The sequence below is a fragment of the Atractosteus spatula genome, chromosome 13, assembly GCF_055471065.1.
Source record: "Atractosteus spatula isolate fAtrSpa1 chromosome 13, fAtrSpa1.hap1, whole genome shotgun sequence".
Lineage (NCBI taxonomy): Eukaryota > Metazoa > Chordata > Actinopteri > Semionotiformes > Lepisosteidae > Atractosteus > Atractosteus spatula.
In genome coordinates this window covers 18,419,170-18,442,402 of record NC_142718.1, presented here as the reverse complement: position 1 = coordinate 18,442,402, position 23,233 = coordinate 18,419,170, and the positions used below count along the sequence as shown (strand labels likewise).

General features: G+C 38.2%; 1 protein-coding gene across 3 annotated transcripts in view; it reads left to right on the top strand.

Moving 5' to 3' along the window:
- igf2bp2a (insulin-like growth factor 2 mRNA binding protein 2a) overlaps positions 1-23,233 on the top strand; it is a 102,795-nt gene that overhangs the window by 63,997 nt on the left and 15,565 nt on the right. For 2 of the 3 annotated variants that reach the window (XM_088930238.1, XM_088930239.1), the window contains exons 3-11: positions 3,927-3,975; positions 7,614-7,665; positions 13,340-13,403; positions 14,508-14,798; positions 16,673-16,807; positions 17,537-17,659; positions 19,242-19,377; positions 21,608-21,742; positions 22,563-22,631. In XM_088930238.1, the coding sequence (XP_088786364.1) occupies positions 3,927-3,975; positions 7,614-7,665; positions 13,340-13,403; positions 14,508-14,798; positions 16,673-16,807; positions 17,537-17,659; positions 19,242-19,377; positions 21,608-21,742; positions 22,563-22,631 (1,054 nt within the window). The remainder of the gene's footprint in view (positions 1-3,926; positions 3,976-7,613; positions 7,666-13,339; positions 13,404-14,507; positions 14,799-16,672; positions 16,808-17,536; positions 17,660-19,241; positions 19,378-21,607; positions 21,743-22,562; positions 22,632-23,233) is intronic. The other variant, XM_088930241.1, reaches the window with a different exon arrangement.

Below are 23,233 nucleotides of genomic sequence, written 5' to 3'. Positions count from 1 at the left end.
CTGATCATGGTTGTCTCAATATCCCTGAGATTGCAGAATTCTGAAGGGAACTCTACAGATAATTGAGAAACCAGTCTTTTGTTGGGTGTTTAATTGTATTAACACATACACACAAGAAAAGGAATAATTTGTGATTTCTTTAGTTGAGTAGATTTGTGGTGGTTTGGGTGAAAAATTTCAGCTTCTCACATAACCAAGAAAACATAAGCATGACAGAAGCAAGCACATTTTAGGAATAAATAACAAATATAGAATAACACCTCTTGCTAAATTCACGTGACTAGGGTATTTATACACTGGAATTTTAGAAGAAGCTTCACCTGAAATTGAAAATCTTTCATGAGTAGTATAAGACGCATTTTCTAGTTAACATAAAATAGCTGAATCTAAACACACTTTAAATAGGAGTGTGGAGGGTTAAAATGATTTTTGGCAAATATATGTGCATTTGCACATTAGTATGCAAGTGTGTATCCTCAAATAGTTCAATACCTTAAGCACTGCAGTTGTGTGCAGTAAATATTAGCTTTTCATATGAATACGGCCACCCTCTGATATTCAAAGGCAGAAATCGTTATTTTTTTTATTTGGCAGTAATTTGTAAACCCGCAGCAGACAGTTCGGTTACATTCAACAAACATTAGGTAACCATTTAATTCAATCAGCATTTTAAACCAAATTCTTTTTCTTGGTATCGCCCTTACTTGCAAATAAATGTGAAGCACAGTGAAAAAACATAGAGGGCTTTTGGTCGCCCACCACGGTCGATGAAACTGAATTATATATATATAAAGATACAAAGAAGAAAGAAGGCTTCTCAAATTGAATTTGAGGAACAGACGCATAAATCACCAATAATGCGAGAGTCACCCTGGCAGGCTGTCAGGCCCAGGATAGGGGCCAGTGACAGGCAATCCAAGCAGTCACCACAGGCATGAAGAAAATGAAGAGCTCACTAGAAGCAGCGAGTCAGTGCAGTCACATTTTCCGTGGGCTTGAGTCCCAGCCACAGAGCTGTAAGCAACAGCAGTGGGATGAAGGGGAAGTCCACTTGTTATACCATTGGCACACTGTGTTCAGCTCCAGCCCTACACTTACTCACGAGCAGCGCTGTAGGTGTTCAGCAGGGATAGAATTCCTCTCTAAACAGTCCCTCCTCCGTCCAGTTTCTGTGGTAGAATTATGTTGCCGAGGATAATTTAGGTATCAACCGGCTGCGGCTTACCTTGTGTATTTTTTTGCCCTTCACTTGCCTGAATATACCAGTGCATTTCAAGACAAACTGGAGTTCTTGCAGGCCTTACTTCACAAGACCTTTTGTGACAGGAGCCAGGGGTGTGTAAACTCTCTAGTTTTCCATCCAGACATGGATATGCCTAGTGCCTTTATTTATCTGTCTTGCTGAATATGAATGCTGCAGTCATCATGATCTGCTTTTCCGGCTGCGTCACCATGTCTGTAATTTTGTTAGCAACCATTACAATATATAAAACTGTACTACCAGTTCACCTACAACATGTATAAAATATACAGATGAAATTCTTTGAAGTGCATTTTTGCAGCTTCATTTAGCATTTTGCATTGAATTTCATTTAGTTTTTTGTGCCAGTAGAATTACCAGGAACTTTTAAGTCCTGATGTTGCCGTAGCTAAAAAGCAAGGTGTGTTTCAGAGCAGCAAAGAGGTTTTGAAAATATAATAATGAAGACCTTTAATTGCTTTGAATGAGAAGCCATCTGTGAATGTATTTATTTTTAGTCTTTTGGCGCTTTGGTGCAAAACAGAATACATAATATGGCAACACTGGGTAGCAAATTGTATCCACGTTTAGATGGAAGATTTTTTTGCGTATTTTGATTGGGATCTGCAAGACACAGATGAAGTCAGTATACACAGGAATTCCCCGTTTCAGGAAAAGGTTAAAAAGGCATAAAAAGGATAGGAAAGAGCAGTAGGCTTCCTTTTTCCACACTCCTTTTCCCCTGTGAGCCAGCAATTCGCCAGAGAATGGGTGGAATGCAACAATCCCAGTTCTCCAAGACTACGCCTTCTCTATGACTCTCTGTTTTTTAATTTAAAGTGCAATTATAAAAGCTCATTCACATTGTGCTGCTATTCAGCAATTCAGTCATAGCTGGCAGGAAATTCCTATTTGCTGTCTTTCACATCCTAGTGGTATTCGAGAACAAGAAGAAAGCTGCGGTGCCGGAAAAAGTTTATTCAAAGTGTTAAACTCAAGGCATAAAACTACTTCTGAGACCCATCTTGACAATCATCTCTGCAGAATTTAGAAGTGCAGCTACAGCTTTTCACTCTGAGTTGTATGTGGATTTCTAATCCATTGTTGCATTTTGTTCAAGACACTCTGTTGTCCCCATTAGAACCTTCCAAAATAGGAATTATTAAATAAACAGCATTTCAAATGGAGAACCTACAGTATCTACGGTCTGTATTGATCCCTTTTCTACAGCCCTCTGCGGAACTCAGCTTTCACACTAATAATGGCATCACAAGCAGTTACTTGGTTTCCGTTGATTTGGTTTTAGAGCATTGTAAATTTCCTATTGGATTTGAGCAGTGTTGCTGCTGACTAAGCTGCGGCTAACGCTCATTCTTTTTGAGCAAACACAGAACACATTTTAATCTGCACTTCTTAGACACTTTTGACAGAATTGTAGCTTTCCTAAAGGGCTTCACAAAGATTATGAATAGCTTAACAGTGTTAGTGAATTATACAATGTAATTAAAATTAAAAACATTTAAAAAACATTTAATTAGAAAAGAAGCAGTCTAAAATATCAGAGTATTTTGTACACTACCTTCTATATCCTTTTACCGAAGACACAAAACATGAGCGGATCCTTTCAGAAAGCCTAATTAGTGAAAGTCCTCCCAGATAGATAGATGCATATGTTTTTTTTTGTGTGAATGATATGTAAGCAGTCCCTTGGTGCAAATTCTTTGATTAAATTCTAATTTTTATTCAGAGTTTGTAGAACATAATGAACAACACATTAAGCTAAGACACTAAGTCCTGCCTCGTTACATAGATTATTTTTCTGCTAAACATTCTCTTGTTTAAATTCTCACCCAAATTTGATTTGTGTTTTCAAATGGTGTCTGCTCACCCACTGCAGCAATACCCCTGCTAGTGCTGAGGATCCTTCTAAGCACTGGCGAGTTTTGATTGTAGAAGTAGTCCAGTTGCGATCCCCCTGAAATTCTGTGTGCGATCTCTGCTTCAGCTTGGCAGTTAAGTTTTCAATGTGTCCACCTAGTGGGAACTTTGACAGAAAAATGGCAAGGCAGTCTAGGACACAGCGGACTGTAATTGCACCACAGATATACTGTGAAGCAGTGCTGTGCAATAAGTTTTCAAAACTCTGCTGATTTCTATCACAGCTATGTCTCCATTTCCAGGTTTATCCTTGAAAACCACTACTTGAATATTTGGCTGTAACTGCTATCAGCATTTTCGTGAATTAGACTGTTTTGAAATCCTACGCCTGAGCAAACCCCAAATTAAAATTTCAAAAATATAAGTACAGTTTGAGTTCTTGCCTTTCACTGATGCTTTCAAAAAGTGAAAATGAATACCTGCCAGTATGCTGACAATTTATAGCTTGATTTTGAATTTGGTGAATGTGAAGCTTCAGGAAATACAAATATTTTTTAGTAATTACAGGCTTTGTGTTTCTTTAAGGTTTAATTTTACTCTTTTCATTAATGTAACTGTCATTTTAAAGAAGCAGGACACCTTTCTTAATCTTTTATGAAAAGCAAATTATAAATTAAATATACATCCAGAAAGATTTTAATGTTTTGAGACTGTTGACCTTGGTGTATTCATGACTGTAAACATATGAGCTATAAACATATGAGCTGCAGTTTTGCTTTATTTAACTGTTTATCTTTTGTCTTTTCAGGAGTCGGAAGATTCAAATCCGGAACATTCCCCCTCACCTTCAGTGGGAGGTCAGTTCTTCAGTTTTGTTACTTTATATTAATTTGTTTTTACTCCCTTTATCTTGCATAGATATAGAAAAATAAGCACAACCTTGGTCAGTGCAATTTCAAAATTGTTTTTTTCTTCATAGAGCTATTGCTTGAAAATATTAAATTTGAGATTGCTTTTGTCAATATCTGTTCATCTGCGAGACACTGTATGGTTTCTTAAGCAGTTTCAATGCCAAAGTTGCCATTCCTTTATCCAGTCTGGCTGAATTCTTGTTACCATTTATGCACCTTCTTATTAGTGTAATGTTTTAGTTTTTGGGCCTGAAAAGCTTTAAGAAATCATGTTAGCTCTTTTGAATGTGCAACAGTTCTTGTAAATGATTGTTCTTAAAACCTTAGGAAAGTAACTATAGTGCAGCATTTTAATTGTTTTTTCTAGCAGTGTTTGATCTGTCACTTTTATCAGTTAGACCCTTTATGTGTATTTTTTTAAGAGCAAGTAAGTGTAAGAAAAATATACTTTGTTTAATATCAGTACATTTTCTACAACTGTTTATTTTTAATAAGTGAAGTTTTTCATTGATTGATTTATATGCTCTATACAGTTTATATATCCGTCAGCATCTATACAGTGCAAAATGAGAGCATTCTTGAGGGTGCTGTCTATGGGATACCACTTTTAGAGTTTTAAAGAAAAGATTAGAGGAGGTCAAAACTTTGCCCATTTCCATCTACCAACATATAAATACTACTGGCTTGCATTGATTTGTTTTTACATCCCTTCCACCGCCCACATCGTCACCCTTGCTGCAGCTCCCTGGCTCATTCCTTATTAAAAGCAAAGAGTTCCAACAGCCCAGTCCTTACAAATCACTTGTACAGTACCTTTTATCACACAAATATTTAGACAGAGATGCCTCTTCAGCAGCTTTGAATGATGTCAGACTGAGAGAAGACTCCTTTTGTACTGAATGGAAGCAGTTTTCTTCCAGTTAGTGCATTGGACTTTATAAACTACATCTTATTTTTTCCAGGTTGTGACAGACTAAAGTAGCAACATGTAAGGAGGTGTAAAGCTTCAGTTTTTGAAACCCTGCTGCTTGTGGTTCAAAACTGTAAACCAAGCTTTTCTTAGTATTCCATTTACCAGTGCTGGTTGTTTTTCAACTACACCTGTTTCAGTCTTTACTGTTATAGTCAGCTTGCACCACCAAACCTGGTAGAGTAGGTGTGTTTTAGCTCTATATTTTATTCAAAGCTGTTTGTTTTTTAGGAATTCCTAGAAGGAGGCATGCTGCCGAGTTGCTGCCTGCAAATCAGAATCCCTCTGAGGCATCTGCTGTAAAAGCTGACCCACTTTTTCTTTTGATTTGATTTATTTCTTATTTTTGTGCCCCTGTGCTGTAACGTGCAGCATGTTTGGCTGGTATAATGTATGGGTTACATTGTGTCTACAACACAGTGGTTAACCTGGATTTCGGGGCTGTGAGGCAGGTTTATTTTAAGGATTCAGACAGGCAGATGTCATTAGCAGCTAAAATAAGTAGCGCACAGTGATAGTTTAAAACTACTAGAAGTAGGACCAATAATGCTCCAAAAATGTGTATATTATACAGTGCCTTGTAAGTTTATTCAGACCTTTCCTTTGGTGTCCCATTTTATTAAATTATAAAATAATGCATATATACTTCTTTAAACTTAATATTGTATTAAAAATTTTAATGTTTAGATTAAAGACTTCTAAGGGTCAGTTATGTTACAGTAAATGTCAGCAAAAACTAAATAAAATACTGAAAAATGTTGATTCCTTAAGTATTTAGACCCCTGAAATCAATAAGTAGTGGAGGCACCTTTGGCAGTAACTATAGCTGCAAGTCATTTTAGCAACTTTGCACATTGGCTTGGTGCAATGTTTGCCCATTTATCTTGACAGATTTATTAAATCTTTTTCAGCTTGCTTTAGGATCACTTATCGAGAGCTGTTTTCAAGTCTTGCCACAGATTTTAATAGGATTCAGGTCAGGACTTTTAACATTCACATAAGGACATTCACTTTTTTATTCTTACATTAGTCAAATGTAGCTCTTGTGTTTAGAGTCCTACTGAAAAGTTAATTTTTGTCTTTCTTTTTCAGTTGGAAGCAGGTTTTCCTCTAATATTTGCCAGTATTTTGGTCCATCTATGTTTTCGTCAGTGTTGACAATCTTCCCAATCCCTGCTGATGAGAAGCAGAAGTATACTATAACACCTCTACTACTGTGTGTGAGAGTAGGGATGGTGTTGACTGAGTAATGGACAATATTGGGTTTTTGTCAGATGTAATGGATTGTAAACCCTATGCAGGATTTCAGATGTTTTTTTAGTTCCATGTAAGCCCTCTCCGTGGAGTGAACTGGATATGGCTGACCTGTGGATATTTTCTCCCATCTCAGCCACTAAACCCTGTAGAATGTTCAAAGCCGCCGTTGGTCTCACAGTGGCAACCCTAATCATTTTCCTTATTTGACCAAGTGTTCGGTTTGAAAGGACAGCCTGATCTAGGACGTATCTAGGTGCTTTACACTTGCTAATGATAGAATTTACCATTCTTAAAGAGATATTGAGGATCTTTAAAAATCTTTTATACCCTTCTCCTGATCTGTGCTTTTATTTTTTACCTCTGCAATTTTTTTAAAGCTTCTTGGTCTTCAGGGTTGAATCTTTGGTTGAAATTAAGTGTCTGAGGGACCCTGCAGAGACAGGTGTATTTATTCTGTAAACATGTGAACTCCTATTTTTGCATACAGAGGCCACTCAGCTATTTGTATGGCTCATTAAAGTCATTGTCATGTCATTTGCCAAACTGGTTTATACCATATGGTATCACGGGAAGCTGGACCCTACCTGGCAAGCAAAAAGCGCAAGGCAGGGTACACCCTGGACAGGGCGCCAGTCCATCGCTGGGCAAGTGCAAGCCAATCATACATGGGGACCACGGTAAAGGCCGAGGGGGGACATTTGGCTCGGACACCAGAATAACTCCCTATTCTTATCAAAAAATGCCTGGGGATCTTTAATAACCACTGAGAGTCAGGACCTCAGTTTAACATCTCATCCGAAAGACAGCGCCCACTACAGTATAGTGTCCCCGCCACTATACTGGGTCATTAGGACCCACACAGACTGCAGGGTGGGCGCCCCCTGCTGGTCCCACTAACACCACTTTCAGCTGCAACCATAGACCCAGGAGGTCTCCCATCCAGGTATTAACCAGGCTCAGCCCTGCTTAGTTTGAGTGGGTAGCAAGTTGAGAGCTGCAGGGTGATATGGCAGCTGGCCTCATTAAATTAATTTTGCGTAGCTAAATTATTTAGGTTTGGTAAAAATGATGCAATCACGACATGTTTGTTTCATATTATTTTCTTTTTATTTTTTCTTTAAATGTGTAGAGTTTCTCTGTCCTTTCAGTTTTCTCAGTTCTCTCTCTAGTTGTATATGTTGTTCTTGTGATTAATGTATTTTGGAAAATAAAAAAGTTGAAAAAAATAACATGATAATAACTCATAGCCTAGATAAAATGAAAATAACATCACCTGGTATACTGTATGTATCAATGTGTATGATAGTATTAATGAGTGATATGTGTGATCTGATTGTATTTTGTTATTTCTTCATAGGTTTTGGACAGTCTTTTAGCACAGTATGGCACGGTAGAAAACGTGGAACAAGGTAACATATTCATATTACAAACTTCAGGCTGAATGTAATAATACTTTCAGAGTATTTCTGCCAAACATCACTGAAACGAGCACTTTGCACCCTATTGTTTTCCTACTTGGTATCAGGTTATATGAGTTATGAATTATGAATATTTTTAATTGCAATTGTATGTATTTTGTAATATACATATATTACCTCATGTCTCTTGCCCCTTGTGCACCTCCAGCATTGACTAGTTCACTTTATTGTTCAATCTGACTTACTGCTGCATTTCTTGGCACTGGCCTGAGAACAACAGAGACAAAACCTGTTCATTGCAGTTATTTTTTAAATATTCATTCAGAGTAGTAGATAACAGTGAACTGGTTTGTACCATGGGGATGGACAGTTTTCTTCAAACAAGATAAAATAAAAAAAATAGATAATAACGTATTCACGTTTTTCTCACTCCGCATTAAATTCCTGCAGCTATCCCATATCTCCCTCAATTATATAGCTCTCCAGGTTTTTATCTAAGGACCATTAAAATACTTTCTAACAGGTGTAATGGAACATCAGTGGAACAGGTCTTTGAGTGCACCACCAGCAGCACTGCAAGCCTCTACTATCTCATCACTGACACTATGTATCCTTACAGTAGAATGTTTCATATAAATAATATCAAAGTAGGCCAGGCTGCAATGATGTCAAAGGAGGGAATATGAAGACTTCAAATGCACCACAACAACTGTTTAGCTGCAAAAGTAAGTGCACCATTAGATCTATCATCTCAGTTAAGGACGGGTGCACTAAAACATGAGCACACGATTAGCAAATGATTAGCTGATCATCAGGAAGTGATTCCACCTGTATATAAAATTAGAAACTTTGTCACTTTTGTCTTAAGCACTGTGATAACAATTCATGCCTAAATCAAAAGACAGTCAGTGACAAGACTGTGACAGTCTTAGAGAAAGAACTGTTGCTGCTTATCAGTCTGGGAAGGGTAACAAAGCATTTGTAAACAATATGAAGTTCCCTCATTCCACAGTTTGAAAAATAATGGAGGAATGGAGGAAATTAAAGACCATTGCCATTCTAACCAGGAGTGGCTGTCTTGCCAAATTCTCTCCAAAATCTGACTGAAAATATGATGCTCCTAGAACTCAAAAATCCCCAAGGTTACATCCAGGGATCTGCAGGCCTATGTCTCTATGGCAAATATGAGAGTTCATGAGTCAACCAACAGGAAAAGATTGAATAAGTATGGTTCTTGGAAGAATAGCTCTCTGTGAAGAACATTGGTGCATGGCCTAAGTTTGCAAAACAGGACTTTCATGGAAAACACAGAACAATGTGCTCCGGAAAGATTAAATTCAAAAGTGAATTTGTTTGGCCATAATGCATAACATTTTTATCATATTTGGAGAAAACTAAATACTGCCTTTGAACAGAAGAACCTCAATCAATCATCAAGCATGATGGTGGGTGTTGATGGATTGGGCCTGCTTTGCTGCCTCAAGACCTGGGTGTCACAATCTTCGTCCCTCCTCTAGAGGGAGCTCCGACCCTTTTGTATTTTAGTTTCATTATCACGTTCACCTGCCCCTTGTTCCGTCCATTATTTAAACCTCGTTCCTCTGAAGCTCATTGCTCTGCATTGGAAGATGGATGATTGGAGGCCCGCCTAGCATCAAGTCGCCCTACGTCCGCGGCTTGAGGGCATAGGCTTCCGAATGGCGTCCTGACCAAGCTGAGTCCGGGGCTCGGAGCGCCTGGTCTTGTTACTTTACTTTTAACTTTCATGTTCCTAGTTTCATGTCCCCATTCCCTGTTTTTGTCCGTGTCTTGTCTTAGATGGATCTCCTGGTTTTCGATTATGGGCTGCGCCCCAGTTTTCCTATTTGGACTGTCTTGGACTCGTTTGCCTGCGCTCCCCCCATGCACCTGGATCACTGCTGACACCACCCCCTGTTCACCATCCCTTCCATTCCTCACCATGTTTTCCCTGTAGCCCGTCTCCAGTCACTTCTGGATTATACCGTCTGCACAGGGTCCTAAACTACGCACCGTTACACGGGGTGCCTTGCTATCATTGAGTCCACCATAAATTCCTCACTATACTCTATGTATTCTAAAACAAACAAGCAAACCTATGACAGAATGGCTTGCAAAAAAAGATATTCAGGATTTTGGAGTGGCCAAGTCAAAGTCCAGACCTAAACCCTAAAAAGATGCTGTGGTGGAACCTGTGCATACAAGTAAGTTCTGAAACATCACAGAAATAAAGCAGTTCTCTGAGGAAGAGTGGGCCATAATTCCTCCCAGGTCATGTGAGAGACTGATTAACTCTTACAGGAAATTTTTAATTAAGTTATTAGTTAAGTAAGTTATTACTACTAAAAATGGTACCACAGGTTAGTGAATCAAGGTGTGCACTATCACACAAAATATTGAATGCTGACTTATTTTTTATATACATAATAACAAAGTAGACTTTTTGTATGTTATTTGTTAAATAAGGTTGGTTGTATCTCAGACTAGTATCATGATCACCCAAGAGTATCAAGGGTGAACAAAATCTCCTAACAGAATAATGTGCAAACAAGGAGATATATTTTTTCAGCACCTCTGGACACTTTCAGAACTCTTAAATAGCTGCCACAGCATAGCACCTGTAACGAGCGAGTTCTTTCAGGGCCCTATGCAGACAACACAATCTGGGGTGGAGTGAGAAAACACAGGGAAAAAAGGCATGCAGGAGTCGGGAATGAATACGAGGGGCGTGTCCAAAGTGCGCAGGTGTCCAGGGGGGTGAGTCCAGGGCTAACAATCCAGAAGTAATCCAAACGGGGAATCCAAAACGGGCAACGTCCAAAGCTGGGCGGTTCATCCGAGACTAGACATGATAAAAACAGGAACCGGATCACGGATCGGAACTGGCAGGGAACAGGAACAGAAAATAAAACCATAACGGAGCCAGGCGATTCCAGGTCCCGGGCTCGCACGATACGGGAATCAATGCAGAGCCCCGAACTGAGTGGGCGTCTGGCCTTTAAGGTGGGCTGGGAACAGGCTGAAACAGGGGGCAGGTGCACAAAATCAAGTCCGAAGTGAAAGAGCCGGAGCGCCCTTAAGGGGGAGGGACTACAATCGTGACAGCACCATACAGAGCTTTCACAGTAGACTTGGAATTGACTTAATAAAATAATATCTAGAAGATATCTGCTCCACTTTGTCAATGAAATATAAGTGGGTCATTTGAAGGTTAGGTCTTTTGGTGGTAGATTTGTATTTTCTTATTATTGTCCCAGGAAGTGGCTTTATATTTTGACATTGACAGGTCATTTCCAGATAAAGAGACAAACAGAGAAATGTTAAAATAAGAGGACGCCATTTGGCCCATCTAGCTGAAGCCAATCCTTTTGTTTTGCCCAATTTGATGTCAAACCGATTATGCATGGAGTGTATAGATAGCCTCATCCTCTGCAGATAGCCAGTGACACACATTGCTGAATAATGATATGAGTACAGAAGGAGAGAAACACCAGGGCACTCATATTGTGATTGCAAGTCCAGGAATGAGCAAAGATCATCCTTGTACATGTTAGAGTGTGATCTGTTTTTTCACTCAAGTTTTGGGAAGGTGAAAGAAGAATTGCCTGTAAGAAATATATGATTCTTCACTTGTTATATAAGAGAAAGGGTATGTCTTTTCTGTGATTAGTGTTGTCCACTGAACACAATTTCTTAATTAGCTGTGCAATTATGAGGCCATAATAAAACCTATAATATATGTTTCCTCAGCATAAATCATATTTTGAATTCAGTGGTGAGACTTTCTTAGTGATACAGGAAAGTCAAGGTTAATTTAAACACAAATTCGAAAAAAAACAAAGGCTTACAAATAGAATAAAAAGTTGAAGATTTGGCAAAGCAAGGTCTCCAGCTCACTTAGAGAGGCAGAATTTACTATCAATTCTCTTTCCACATGAATTTTGAAATTCTGGATTCAACCCAGTAGTCTAAGGGGGGTTTAAAGGGAAATCATACAACTAAAAATGTAAGCAAGGAATCACATACATTTTTATTAGGGGGGTGTAAAATTAAAAATGTAAGATTGACAAGCAGCCCGTGTTGGAGGTGCCAAAGACAAGAATAAGAAAAGTCAAAGTGGACCAATACCCATAGGAATGGCAAACTTGAGAGATCACTTGTGGCCCATCAGCATTATAGCTGAAAAAGTACAATTTTATCCATATTAATGAAACCTGATGCCAAATCCTCAAAATCCAGAACTAAACATAAATAGTCCCACTCAAGATGATGAAAAGCCTCCTCAGTATCTATTTACAGTATTGCATAAGGTGGGTCAGTATCTGTAGTCATGGGTATAATGTGGGGAAACATTCAATGAAAACTGTGGTAAAACAATATCAAACAAGAATAGCAAATGAGTATTGAAATCATACGTTATGTTTTTAGTGCCTGTTAGTATACCTTGGCTGAGGGGTTAAATATATTCTGTGTATCTCCTACAGCAAGAATCAGAAATATATACTGAATTACAAAAATGTCTGTATGCCTCGGAAACTAGTTCTCCCCAGTTCGTCACCCCCTTACACTTATATAGAAATAAAAAAATACATTTAAAACCTACTTTGTTCTCTGTAGAAGAGAGGTAATACTTATCTGCAAATCTACAAACATCTTGTTGTTTAAAATGAGATTATTATCAACATATATTTTTTCTCATTTGCAGCATTCAACAGCTAGCATTTTTAGTACATGAATGTAGCTCACACATTCTAGGGCAAAATAGAAACATTAGTCAGATTACATGTATCAAAAACCAAATCCAATGTCAAATAGCAATTAATGTCTTGAATAAATAAAAAATACATAACAGCTGATAAACAAAAAATTGAGAGATAGAGATAGACCTGAATTAAGTCTTTAATCTTACTATTTAACAGAGTACCACTTCCCTTCCCCCTAAGAATGATGGTTTTGTGATATTGTTAGAAGATATGTTTAGAAGAAGTGTTTTAAATTATCAGTCAATGCTGCATCCGAGGAGGACACCACTGGCAATTTTGACAAGCTGCTAATCCCCTGTAGGAAGTAATTTAGTGTTTGATCCATGCATATCAATAATCCAGTGGTTAATTCAGAGGTTAATACAGTGGTTCACTCTAATTTTGACCTATTAAATCACAGCCCTGCATTTTCATATTCAAACGACATCTGGAGGATTAAGAACATATTATGAATGTCGTGTTTCAAGTTATTGCTTCTGTCAATGGTCTGCTTAGTTTTACAAAAATGAAACAGTAGAGAAATGACTCAGGAAGGACAATCTATATGGAAAATGAGCACAATATTGTATCCCTGTAAGTAATTCTCCATTATCTGTTCTGTGGGTGCTATTCATAAATGAGGTGGGTATTTTGATTTAAAACAGTTTTTTTTGCTACTGTTATCCATCTCCTATCCAGTTAAGCTTTGATCTCACTGTCAACAGAAATGAACATCTTGTTTCCAAAGTTTAACAGGTGCCTCTGAACTGTATTTACTGTTAGAGCAGGTTGGGAGAAAACTGCTAGACCTTTGCTGATCTTAATTTCACACAGCTGCTCAAACAACATGCAGACCTCAAGGCCTATGTGACAAATGACCTGAATTTGTTTTCTCCCTCCCACAGTTAACACTGACACAGATACAGCTGTTGTGAATGTCACATATGCAGCCAAGGAGCAAGCAAAAGTGTAAGCCAGGAGGGTCTTCTCCTTTTATGTTTTGATTTTTACACATTTTCATATTTTATCATGAAATATAATGAATATAATCCCATTGTGTGGGCTAATTCCACTGTTCAGATCTTCCCTTCAAGACTAAACTAATCTTTCCATAACTGGGTGGTCAGTTCTGTAATCAACATATTTAACAGCAGCAATGAATGTCACCGATAAGGGTGGTTCAGGGAGTTTGGAACCTGATGTAGACCTTTACACCTTTTTTATATTCTATGTATGTTTATTCAAAATTTATGTATTTTTATATAACTATATTTATAATATAAAGTGAGCTCTTTTCTAGTAGTTGGTGCTATGGATCTAGAGCCCAGTCATGTGGGGGGATAAGGGGATTTAAACGCTTAATAGGGTTCATTTGGAGGAATGATGGTTGAGGTGAGGTACAGTAGTGGGCTGTAAAGTACATTTCATATTTCCTCTAATAAAATAGACTTACGTACAAGTTAAACCTAGAAATCTTACTATTTTTACTCACCCTGTTTGTAAAGGTTAAACCTCTGTTTATTTTTGGCGGAGCGTTTTTTAACCTTTTCTTAATATATTTTTGTGTATTGTGTCAATCCAATTGAAGGTTAAGCCTTGGTTAATTTTCTTATGTTTTTATCCAATTAATGGTGTGATTTTAGTACGCTGCTTTGTGGTGTATTTATCCACCTCCACTAGGGGCACAGGGGCATTTTTTGTGTGACTGTCCCTCTTGACCATCTTTGAGGGACAGCTCCAATGCTGGACGATACATGAAAGTATTTCACAGGGTTTTACCAACTAGAATTTATTGCCATTAGGAAGCAAAGAAATATATAGAACAGCTTGGAGTATAGTGTTTTTTTATGGAATATATAGAAAACTTTCAAATGGCCTGTAAGTTTGTAGTTTCAACAGCAGTGGTCACTGTTCTGTTCATTTTGTGATAGAATTTGAACGTTATGGGCCATTCTTAAACTTGGCTATTGAGAAAACTTAAAATTTGGCCTGATCTTGTTATGTTTATCAAACACTCTGAGTTTCACTCTAGGTAGAGTCTTAATCAGTCGATTGGTGTCTTTCTCACCCCAGGGCTATTGAGAAGTTGACGGGGCACCAGTTTGAGGATTACTCCTTCCGAGTGTCTTATATCCTGGATGTGGATGCCGCACCCCCGCCACAGAGTTCGCGGTCTCGACGAGGCGGCCGGCAGTCACGTGATCAGGGAGCTTCTCAGGCTGGGCCCTCAGGGAGCCCAGCTGGACCCCGGCACAAGCAGCATGACTTCCCCCTGCGCATGCTAGTACCCACGCAGTTTGTGGGGGCCATCATTGGCAAAGAAGGGCTCACCATCAAGAATGTCACCAAGCAGACCCAGTCCAAGTAAGTAAGTGTGGCCTTTGCGGAAGAACCACCATTTTTGTTGTCCAATTGAGCAGAGCTGTGAAACGGCACTCCCCAGAGGTAGTGTTCCGCTGAGACAGAACGGAGATACTCTTTGTCACGTCATGTCATTCTTCCATTGTCTCCATAATCGTGCCGTGAGTCTGTCTGCTTCCAAAAAATTAACATCGTTCACAGGAAGCCTATCCATATTCTTTTAAATTTGACACAATTATTAACACACTAAACATTTTTAATGTTTTATATTTCCCCTTAATTTCTGAAAATGTTTGTAAAAGTAAACAGTGTCATAGTGTGTACTGAAGAGAAATTGGAATACACATCTCTTGTTGTTTGACCACAGGGCATTTTCGCATGGCTTTGAGGTCAAGAAATTAGAATAGGCAGGATTATAAAAGTCTTTATCTTTAGGTGGAACAGAAGGTTTCAGAATAAAATTACCTGGACAGAAGAATGTGTCACTCATGTAATTTTTAGAGGAGTGGGCAGGATTCATGTCCCCACTCTTTTTTCATTTCAAATGAAAAAATGACTATTTCAGTTGGAGGCTAATTAAAAGGATCCAGCAGAGAGCAATAGGATACTGTACTTAGTAGATGGTTTTCTCGTGATCTCAGCATGGAAGCTGATATTTCATACTTATGGTATTTCCAAAAAAAACCACAATGGGCATGTGTACTGTATATACTGTGCAGTGTGCACCTTCATGGTGTATATCAATTTGTATTAATGTGTGCGTACCCTTCAGTTCTGTAGCATAAATTAATATCAATTAAATTGATATCAATTATTTCTGAACTTATGGATTTTCATATGGGGTGGTTGCCGTGCTTGGACCCTGGGTTCAATTCCTGGGGTTTACTGTGGGTGCTCTGTCTTTTCCCCACAGTCTAAAGAGATCTTGGTAGGTTAAAGGGGAACTGCAATGCTATTTTCATATTTCAGGGTTAGAAAGAATCAGAACTGATGAGTGCATTTCAAACCACAATAAAACCACAATAAAAGTAAAATGTACGGGGCAACAAAACTTCTGGTGATGTGAAGTGGCCTTATTCCATTGTAAAGAAGCAGGTTTGTTTTAATCTAAAAACATTTCTTTTAATCAAATAGAAATATTGCTCTCGAGTTCGAGTTTGAGAGTTTTGCTGACAAATTCTACTTCTTCACTCTGCATGTAGATCACGTTGGAATATTTTTGCAGTGAAATGTCTGCCACACCACTTGTACTTATTTGTTCATACATTGCATTACATTAGTGATTACAGTGACCATTGAGCAGGAAGGGTTGCTCTTGCCCGTGACGAGACCTAGGGTTTGCAACAAGATGGCAACTTGCAGTACTTTTACAAAGTTCAAGACTTTGTGCTTAATTAGAAATGTGTAACACTTTTCTATACTGTCAATTAATTTATTTTGTTAAAGAGAGTTAATAACCGGTCTGAGAAATTGGAACTACAAGTTCCCTTTAATTAGCTTCTGGCCCTGGTGTGAGTGTGTCATGTTTGTGTCTGTGTTTGTGTCCTGCAATGGACTCTAGTGCTGTCTAGGGTGTATGCTGCCTTGTGCCTGTTGCTTGCCAGGATAGGCTCTGGCTCCTCCATGACTCTGTAAGAAGCAATTAGAAAATGAATGGGATGAATGGATTTTAATAATGCAATGACATTTCATGCAATTACATGATAGCAACTGTTAGTAAGCAAAAGGAACAGTTGCTGCATCCTATACCCCTAAGTATGTAGCATGGTTATAAAAGGGTTATTCTGACTATATAAAATATTACTGATCCTTTGGTTCATTTAGGCTCATTTTGGACCCATTTGCGAATAGGTATGAGGGTGTGTTGTGTATTCCAGGGTGGATATCCATCGGAAGGAGAATGCTGGAGCTGCGGAGAAGCCCATCACCATTCACTCCACTCCTGAGGGAACCTCCTCTGCCTGCCGAATGATCATGGAGATCATGGAGAAAGAGGCCAGTGAGACCAAGACGTGAGTCTGACTATCTTAAAACATCTTACGTGTCTAGCATGTATCAGCTGAGGGAAGATGTAAGGGATACCCTGACATTTCTGATTTCAGCTCGCAAGCCCGTATAGTCATTTCTCAGAAGGGCCATTTTCTCACATTTGCGGCAGAGACTTAAAGGATAAAATCAAAAGAACCCAAATTAAATCATCTGAACTACATAAACAAGATCTTGCATTTTGCTTCCATTTTACACATGTTTCATGGGCTCAAATTCATTTTGTGCTGTGGGTTTTCTACATACAAAAGTATAAACATTTTGAACATAAGAAAGATTACTGAGTTGGTAGTAGGTAATTGGCAGCCATTTTGTGACGGAGTCCAAGGTATTCACCTTAACAATATGTCTGGAACTTTTAACCTGAATACTTCACACACAAGAAAAACAAAACATGAAGTAAAATAAGACTTTGTAAAGAAACAAATGTATATTTGTAGGTTTTTTATCTTCATTCATATATTTGTAGCTTTCCTACATCAATGAAATGTTTATTTTGGGGTTAACAACATACAAGACCATTCCTATAGAATATTTATTAGACCTTAATAGAATTAGAGTTTTAATAACAGAGCTTGTAATAAATGTTTTCCCTTTGCTAACCTCTACTGGGTTGAAGATAAATATCTAGAAACAGGCTTTGAATGACGGATTTATGAAGATTGTGTTAATCATATTTCTCCTCTTTTACTCAGAGCTGAGGAGATTCCACTGAAAATTCTTGCCCACAACAGTTTAGTCGGGAGACTGATTGGCAAGGAGGGCAGAAATCTGAAGAAAATTGAACAAGAGACTGGGACCAAGATAACTATCTCCTCGTAAGTGTCGGTTTGATAAGGTCTGTTCTGCATCTGTATTATCAACATTGAGTTGAATCATGTCAGTTATGTTTACAGGATGCAAGAAGAACTTAGCTCATTTTCAATCTCCTTTTTCCTGGAAGCAAAACATCTGATCGGTGTGGTTTTGCTTGGCTTGTGATAGGAAGTCGGTACCCATAGAGAAGGACACCTTAGATTTTCCTCAGAAAAACTAGCAAAGGATAACACTGGACTGGGTCATGCCCTAAATAGGTTGGAAGAAAGAAAAACAGCTGTAGCCCTTAAAATATTGAATTGAAGAAATGTTTCAAAACTGAACTATGTTCAGACTGCAGCATCTTAATCGTATAAATAGTAATAAATAGTAGTGTGTTACAGTAATACAGTGTGTAGTTTTTTCTGTATCAGCAAGTGTAGCAAGTTTTTTTTAAACATAAATTTTAATAAAATATATATATATAAATGACATTACACACATTACACATTTCTCAAAGATAGTACTGTACTGCAATTCTTTAATTTTCTTTTGAATGGTATAGAACAGTCAAAAAAATAAGAGATGAAAAATAATTAGTCAGTGGTTGCTACTTCATGGATAGTGAATGTATGCTACTTCAGCTTTCTTAAGAAAGCCTCACACAAGAGGGTTATTGATGGATAAACCCCCTACTTTAGATGGGTATAGTGAAATAAATTAATCTAATTCATCATGAGTTAATGCCACCCAATCTGTTTCCCCTTGTATATTTGAAAGATTATTGACTCTTTTTAGCAGAACTAATTAGCTTGCGAACATGTGGACACCTCGCAGCTCCGTTTATTTAAACCATATATGCCCAACTGATTAAACTGCTTCAGTCTCTGAGATGCATTAGAAACATGTTTATTACAGCTATTTAATGGGCTGTGTCTTCTAACCCTCATCCATTTGGGCTAATGAATGGCTCTGCATCTGTGCAAAGGAAACCATAATGAGACCACTGAAAGATTGCTGAAGAGCCAGAGGAAGAAAGGTTGACGGATGACTTACAGTACCTCAGTTTTTTTTTGTCAGATTTAATGCTGGATGTTAGTTATGTCTCTCTTTTTACCTTCTTTCACATACAGTGTAGACTTAGGTTTACGCTATTGGGACAATCTCTACATTTATCCTGCCAAACCATTTCTTAATGCTTAGAAATGAATGTGTTGTTTTCCCCCGAATATGTTGTTTTTCGGGTAAAAGATTATAAGATTACAAAGGCATTCAAATAGAAAATGTAAATGCTTATTTTTTAAATACTCAATATCAACTCTACAGCGTACTCTGCTTTCTGTAATGAATGATACACAAATCAGAGGCAGGACAAAAGTGGCTCTTCTGCTGAGCTCTGTTAGAGGACATTGGGCTTTGCCAGGTTCTTAATCATTTAATTGAACTTGATTAAGAGCAAATTAGACTGTTAACATTTTTAGTAGAATGAAGTCTTACAGAGAAAAAGATTGGAAAAGCCATAGGTGTCCTTCTCCTGTACATTTTGGAAAGGAAGATTGGCAGCAGTAAACCACCTTTTTTAAACTATCCCTGTGTCTTTTTCAGCCTACAAGATTTAACCATTTACAACCCAGAGAGGACCATTACTGTAAAAGGCAGTATTGATGCCTGCTGTAAGGCTGAAGTAGAAATCATGAAGAAACTTAGAGAAGCCTATGAGAATGACATTGCTGCTATAAATGTAAGTGTGCATTTTCTGTTCTGAATATGCTGGGAAAGTGTCATAATGTACAATTTAGAAAGCTGACAACTGTTACTGATTTTACAATAAGTTACAATCCTTCCATTTAATTTTATTTTCCCTATAATTTCCATCTATTTGTGTTTTACAAAAGAATGAAAAAAGATGTCATCAAATACCTGTTAATTTCCCTTTCCTTAACTTTTTAGAAGTAATACACTTGTTAAAGTACTATTTCAAATTCCACAAAAAAGTAAAAAAAGAAATGATCAAAGTTGGATCATTTTCTTATGAAATATATAAATTTATAAATGAGCTATAAAATGTTTAGCTATTATTAAAGGGTTGCTGTGTTTAGCAATAAGGCATGTTCCAAAGTTAGAAACAGTGATAAAAGCAAGGCAACCTAAAACATAAGTACATACTGTGCTATTATTGTTATTTTTTTAGATTGGTCTCTTTATTTAAAGCCATATGAGATAATTATTACAGTTATATTACATTGCAAGTGCAAAAAATAGTATCTCTAAGATGTGTGTAACTCTGGCACTGGACATCATGAAAATCTATGATTTTTGTCAGAACTTCCCATAACTTTCTTTCTGTTGTGCCCTGACCACTGCCTTAACAAAATGCCTGTTATGAGTGCAAGACTCTTAAGTAACGTCTGTCATTTCTGCATTGTGGTTTAATGTTGTGGAGTGTATATCTTAATGTCTGGACAGACAGGTGTGGTGCAGCATTGCATGACAGTGGGCTGTATGTTCCCTGTAGCATGAATCGCATTGCTTTGCTATACTGTTAGTCATACTGGTGATGTAACCTGTGCAGTTAGCCCTACCCTGCCTGTCGAGTGAGTTGTTGGGGTGATCTACACTCTGGTCTTGTACAGTCTGGGCTTTCTAAAGTCCCCCTTAATTCAGTTGTTCTCACTGCTCCACCTGATCTGCTCTGTAGTGGGGATTCTGGTACAAAGAACAACTACTACTCGTCATGAAGGTGGGTACTGTACTTCAGTGGCAGATGAAGTGGATCCCCTCCTATTTCTTCTTATTTTCCCTGTCTGACAGCCTTGCATTATCCAGTCGCAACTCACATTGTATTATAGTTTGTGTGACTCCACCGTCACCTTCATGTAACTCATCATGGATGATGACAGATGAGCATGTCAGGAAGCGTCCTGACATCCTTGATCGTTTGATCCCTATCATGTCTTGTATTGAGATGTGGAAATGAAAATAAATATTTGGAATGTCACAGTAACATCTGTTAGGGCAAGTCTTTTTACAGTACAGTACTTTTCTATCCCTGTAGCATCAAAGCACCATTTATTGTTTCAGTCCAGATATTACACTGAGACTATTCATCACATGTATAATGAATAAGCCAATGATGTCATGCAGAACAGTTATAACCTACAACATGTGCTATCCTGGAAATTGTATTAGAAACTGCATATGTTTTGCTGCTTACTAACAGTGCATTCCTTTCACAAAACCTTGTAGTTATGCTGCACATACTTCCCCTGTGTGTTTTTACAGAAGACTACACTGTACAGTTCCTTCAATATGTTGTTCTGGCACCACACATGTCTGTCCAGGCCAGTAGTCTGACATCATGAACCTCCAGAGTTGTCTAACCCTACTAGATTTCATGGCTGACAGCTGCAGTTCAAGTGTTGTTGTATGAGAATGGGATTTTATAGCCATTACATAGCTATCACCTGAAATCAGGTTAGAACTTTCTGTCAGCCTTATGGTGAAACACTTGAAATGGCAGCCATATTAGGAAGATGTAAGTAATTTTCATGAGAGAATATCCACTGAGTTTCTGGAAGTAATGAAAATGTTATTTCTTAACTTCTGCTGCCACTGCTTTTGTGCACACAGTCTTTGGTTTTCTCTTTGCGCCAAGTCCTCTCGTTCTGCCTTGTGATTTACATGCTTCAGTTCATCTTTCAGTTTCGCTCTGGTTTAGGGAGAGAAAGGGCTGCTTATGGCATGTTTACAATCAAACTGTTTTTATGATATGAAAAAGTAACATTTTCAAAAAGTGATTTTTTTAGCCGATGGGGCCATCTAGCGGAACATTTTAAAATGACTTTTTGTCTGTATAGTGTATTTCTATATATTAAGAGAAAGAACAGCAGTTAATGGAGGTGAAATAATTTTATTTGCTAAGTTCCTGTTCAGAGAATGTGTGGTTAACTGGTGTCTTGTTTGTGGTGCAGCAACAAGCCAACTTGATCCCTGGGCTGAACCTGAATGCTCTAGGCATTTTCTCGACTGGACTGTCGGTGCTTCCGCCTGCAGCTGGACCTCGCGGAGCTGCCACGGCTCCTGCTGCTGGCTACACCCCTTTCCTAGTGAGTATACAGCACCTCCGCCATTCCTTCATACCCATACCCAACTGTATGGCACCTGGGAATGTCTTGAGAATGTGTGTCAAAGGCTGCTCTTCAGCCATACCAAAACCACCCCCCCACCCAAACAAAATAACAAACATTTGCCTTTATCTATAAATCTCATCGGGACAGGTGATAACAAGCCTAGAAAATAAAATATCCTAGATTGTAATGCATATAAATGTAAAATGTCATGGTCCTTTGGATGAAAAGCATTTAGCGGTGACACTAGTGTTACTGAGGTCCACAAAACTTAGCCTTCAGTGCCTCCACGTAGTTTTTCAAATGGAGAGACATAACTTTTACTCATTTTTGATTTCTTACTTAGTAGAAGGTCAGTTTGTTGGAAACTTGCAACACTAAAGAAGTGGGAAGCAGCTGTTCTGTATAAGTCTGGTTTTAAGAACTACAGTTCTTGGTTATAGCAAATCCCATTTCAATACCTAATGTCTGACAGCATCGCCACATGATGTTGTGGAACTGTGGTTCGGGATCACAGTCATGGAGAAACAGCAGGGGAGTTTGTGTTTAGGGGAGGAAATAGAAAATGCAAATTTTATTTTGTCCTTTTTTATAGGACAAAAATGACTCAGTCAAAGGATGCACAGGGTGTGAAGCTTTTATCCAGTGATTTGTGGTATGTTTCCACTCTAAATGGTTAGAGTGCAGAGAGCAAGGGAGGAGGCTGTGTGGGTTGTTTTTTGGGTAAAAGAGTGTAGCTTTGTCATTTTGGTCAGAATGCTGAACGAATGTGCTGACTGTAGTTTCTCTGCTGCTGTAGAGTCACTCATCGCATTTGGGTGGTCTGTATGGGGTCCCTCCTGCCAGCGCCTTATCCCATCAGCACTCAGTAAGTGCCCCCTGCTCCCCGTCGTCTCTGCTTCTCTTTCCACTGTGCCCTCTGTACTTGCCCACAAGAAGCGATGCCCCAAACCCACTCTTACACCCAGATTCTATCTCGGTCACGGTTATATCAACATGACCTTTTCTGCCACTCAGTCTTTTTTACTTATCATTGGTCTCCCTGCCTTTAAAACTATAATCAGTTATCTATTAATAGCTTAAGTGAAACAGCTAAATCTAAGGAGTTATTTATGTGGAGTATATACTGTAGGTCCTAATGGTTTGTTTCAGCATCAGTTTAGATTTCATCATGTATCAAAAGATTTATGGCTAATTTTAAAATCTTTAATGAATGTTATAGTCTTCTCTGCAATTGCTACTAATACCGCTGTGCTACCACTGTAAATAATAAAAAACAGAGAAATTATTTTTCTAATAATAGGAGGTGGCAGCAAATTCCCTGCCTGATTTCACTAGTTGTCTGAGAAACTGAGACAGAAAAATTACAGATTTGCCCATAAAGCATTATTAAATTGTACAGCAGTTAGAGTTAAACATTGTATGCATTGCATAATTTCAAAGGAACACAACTGCTGTTTTCATAAGGAA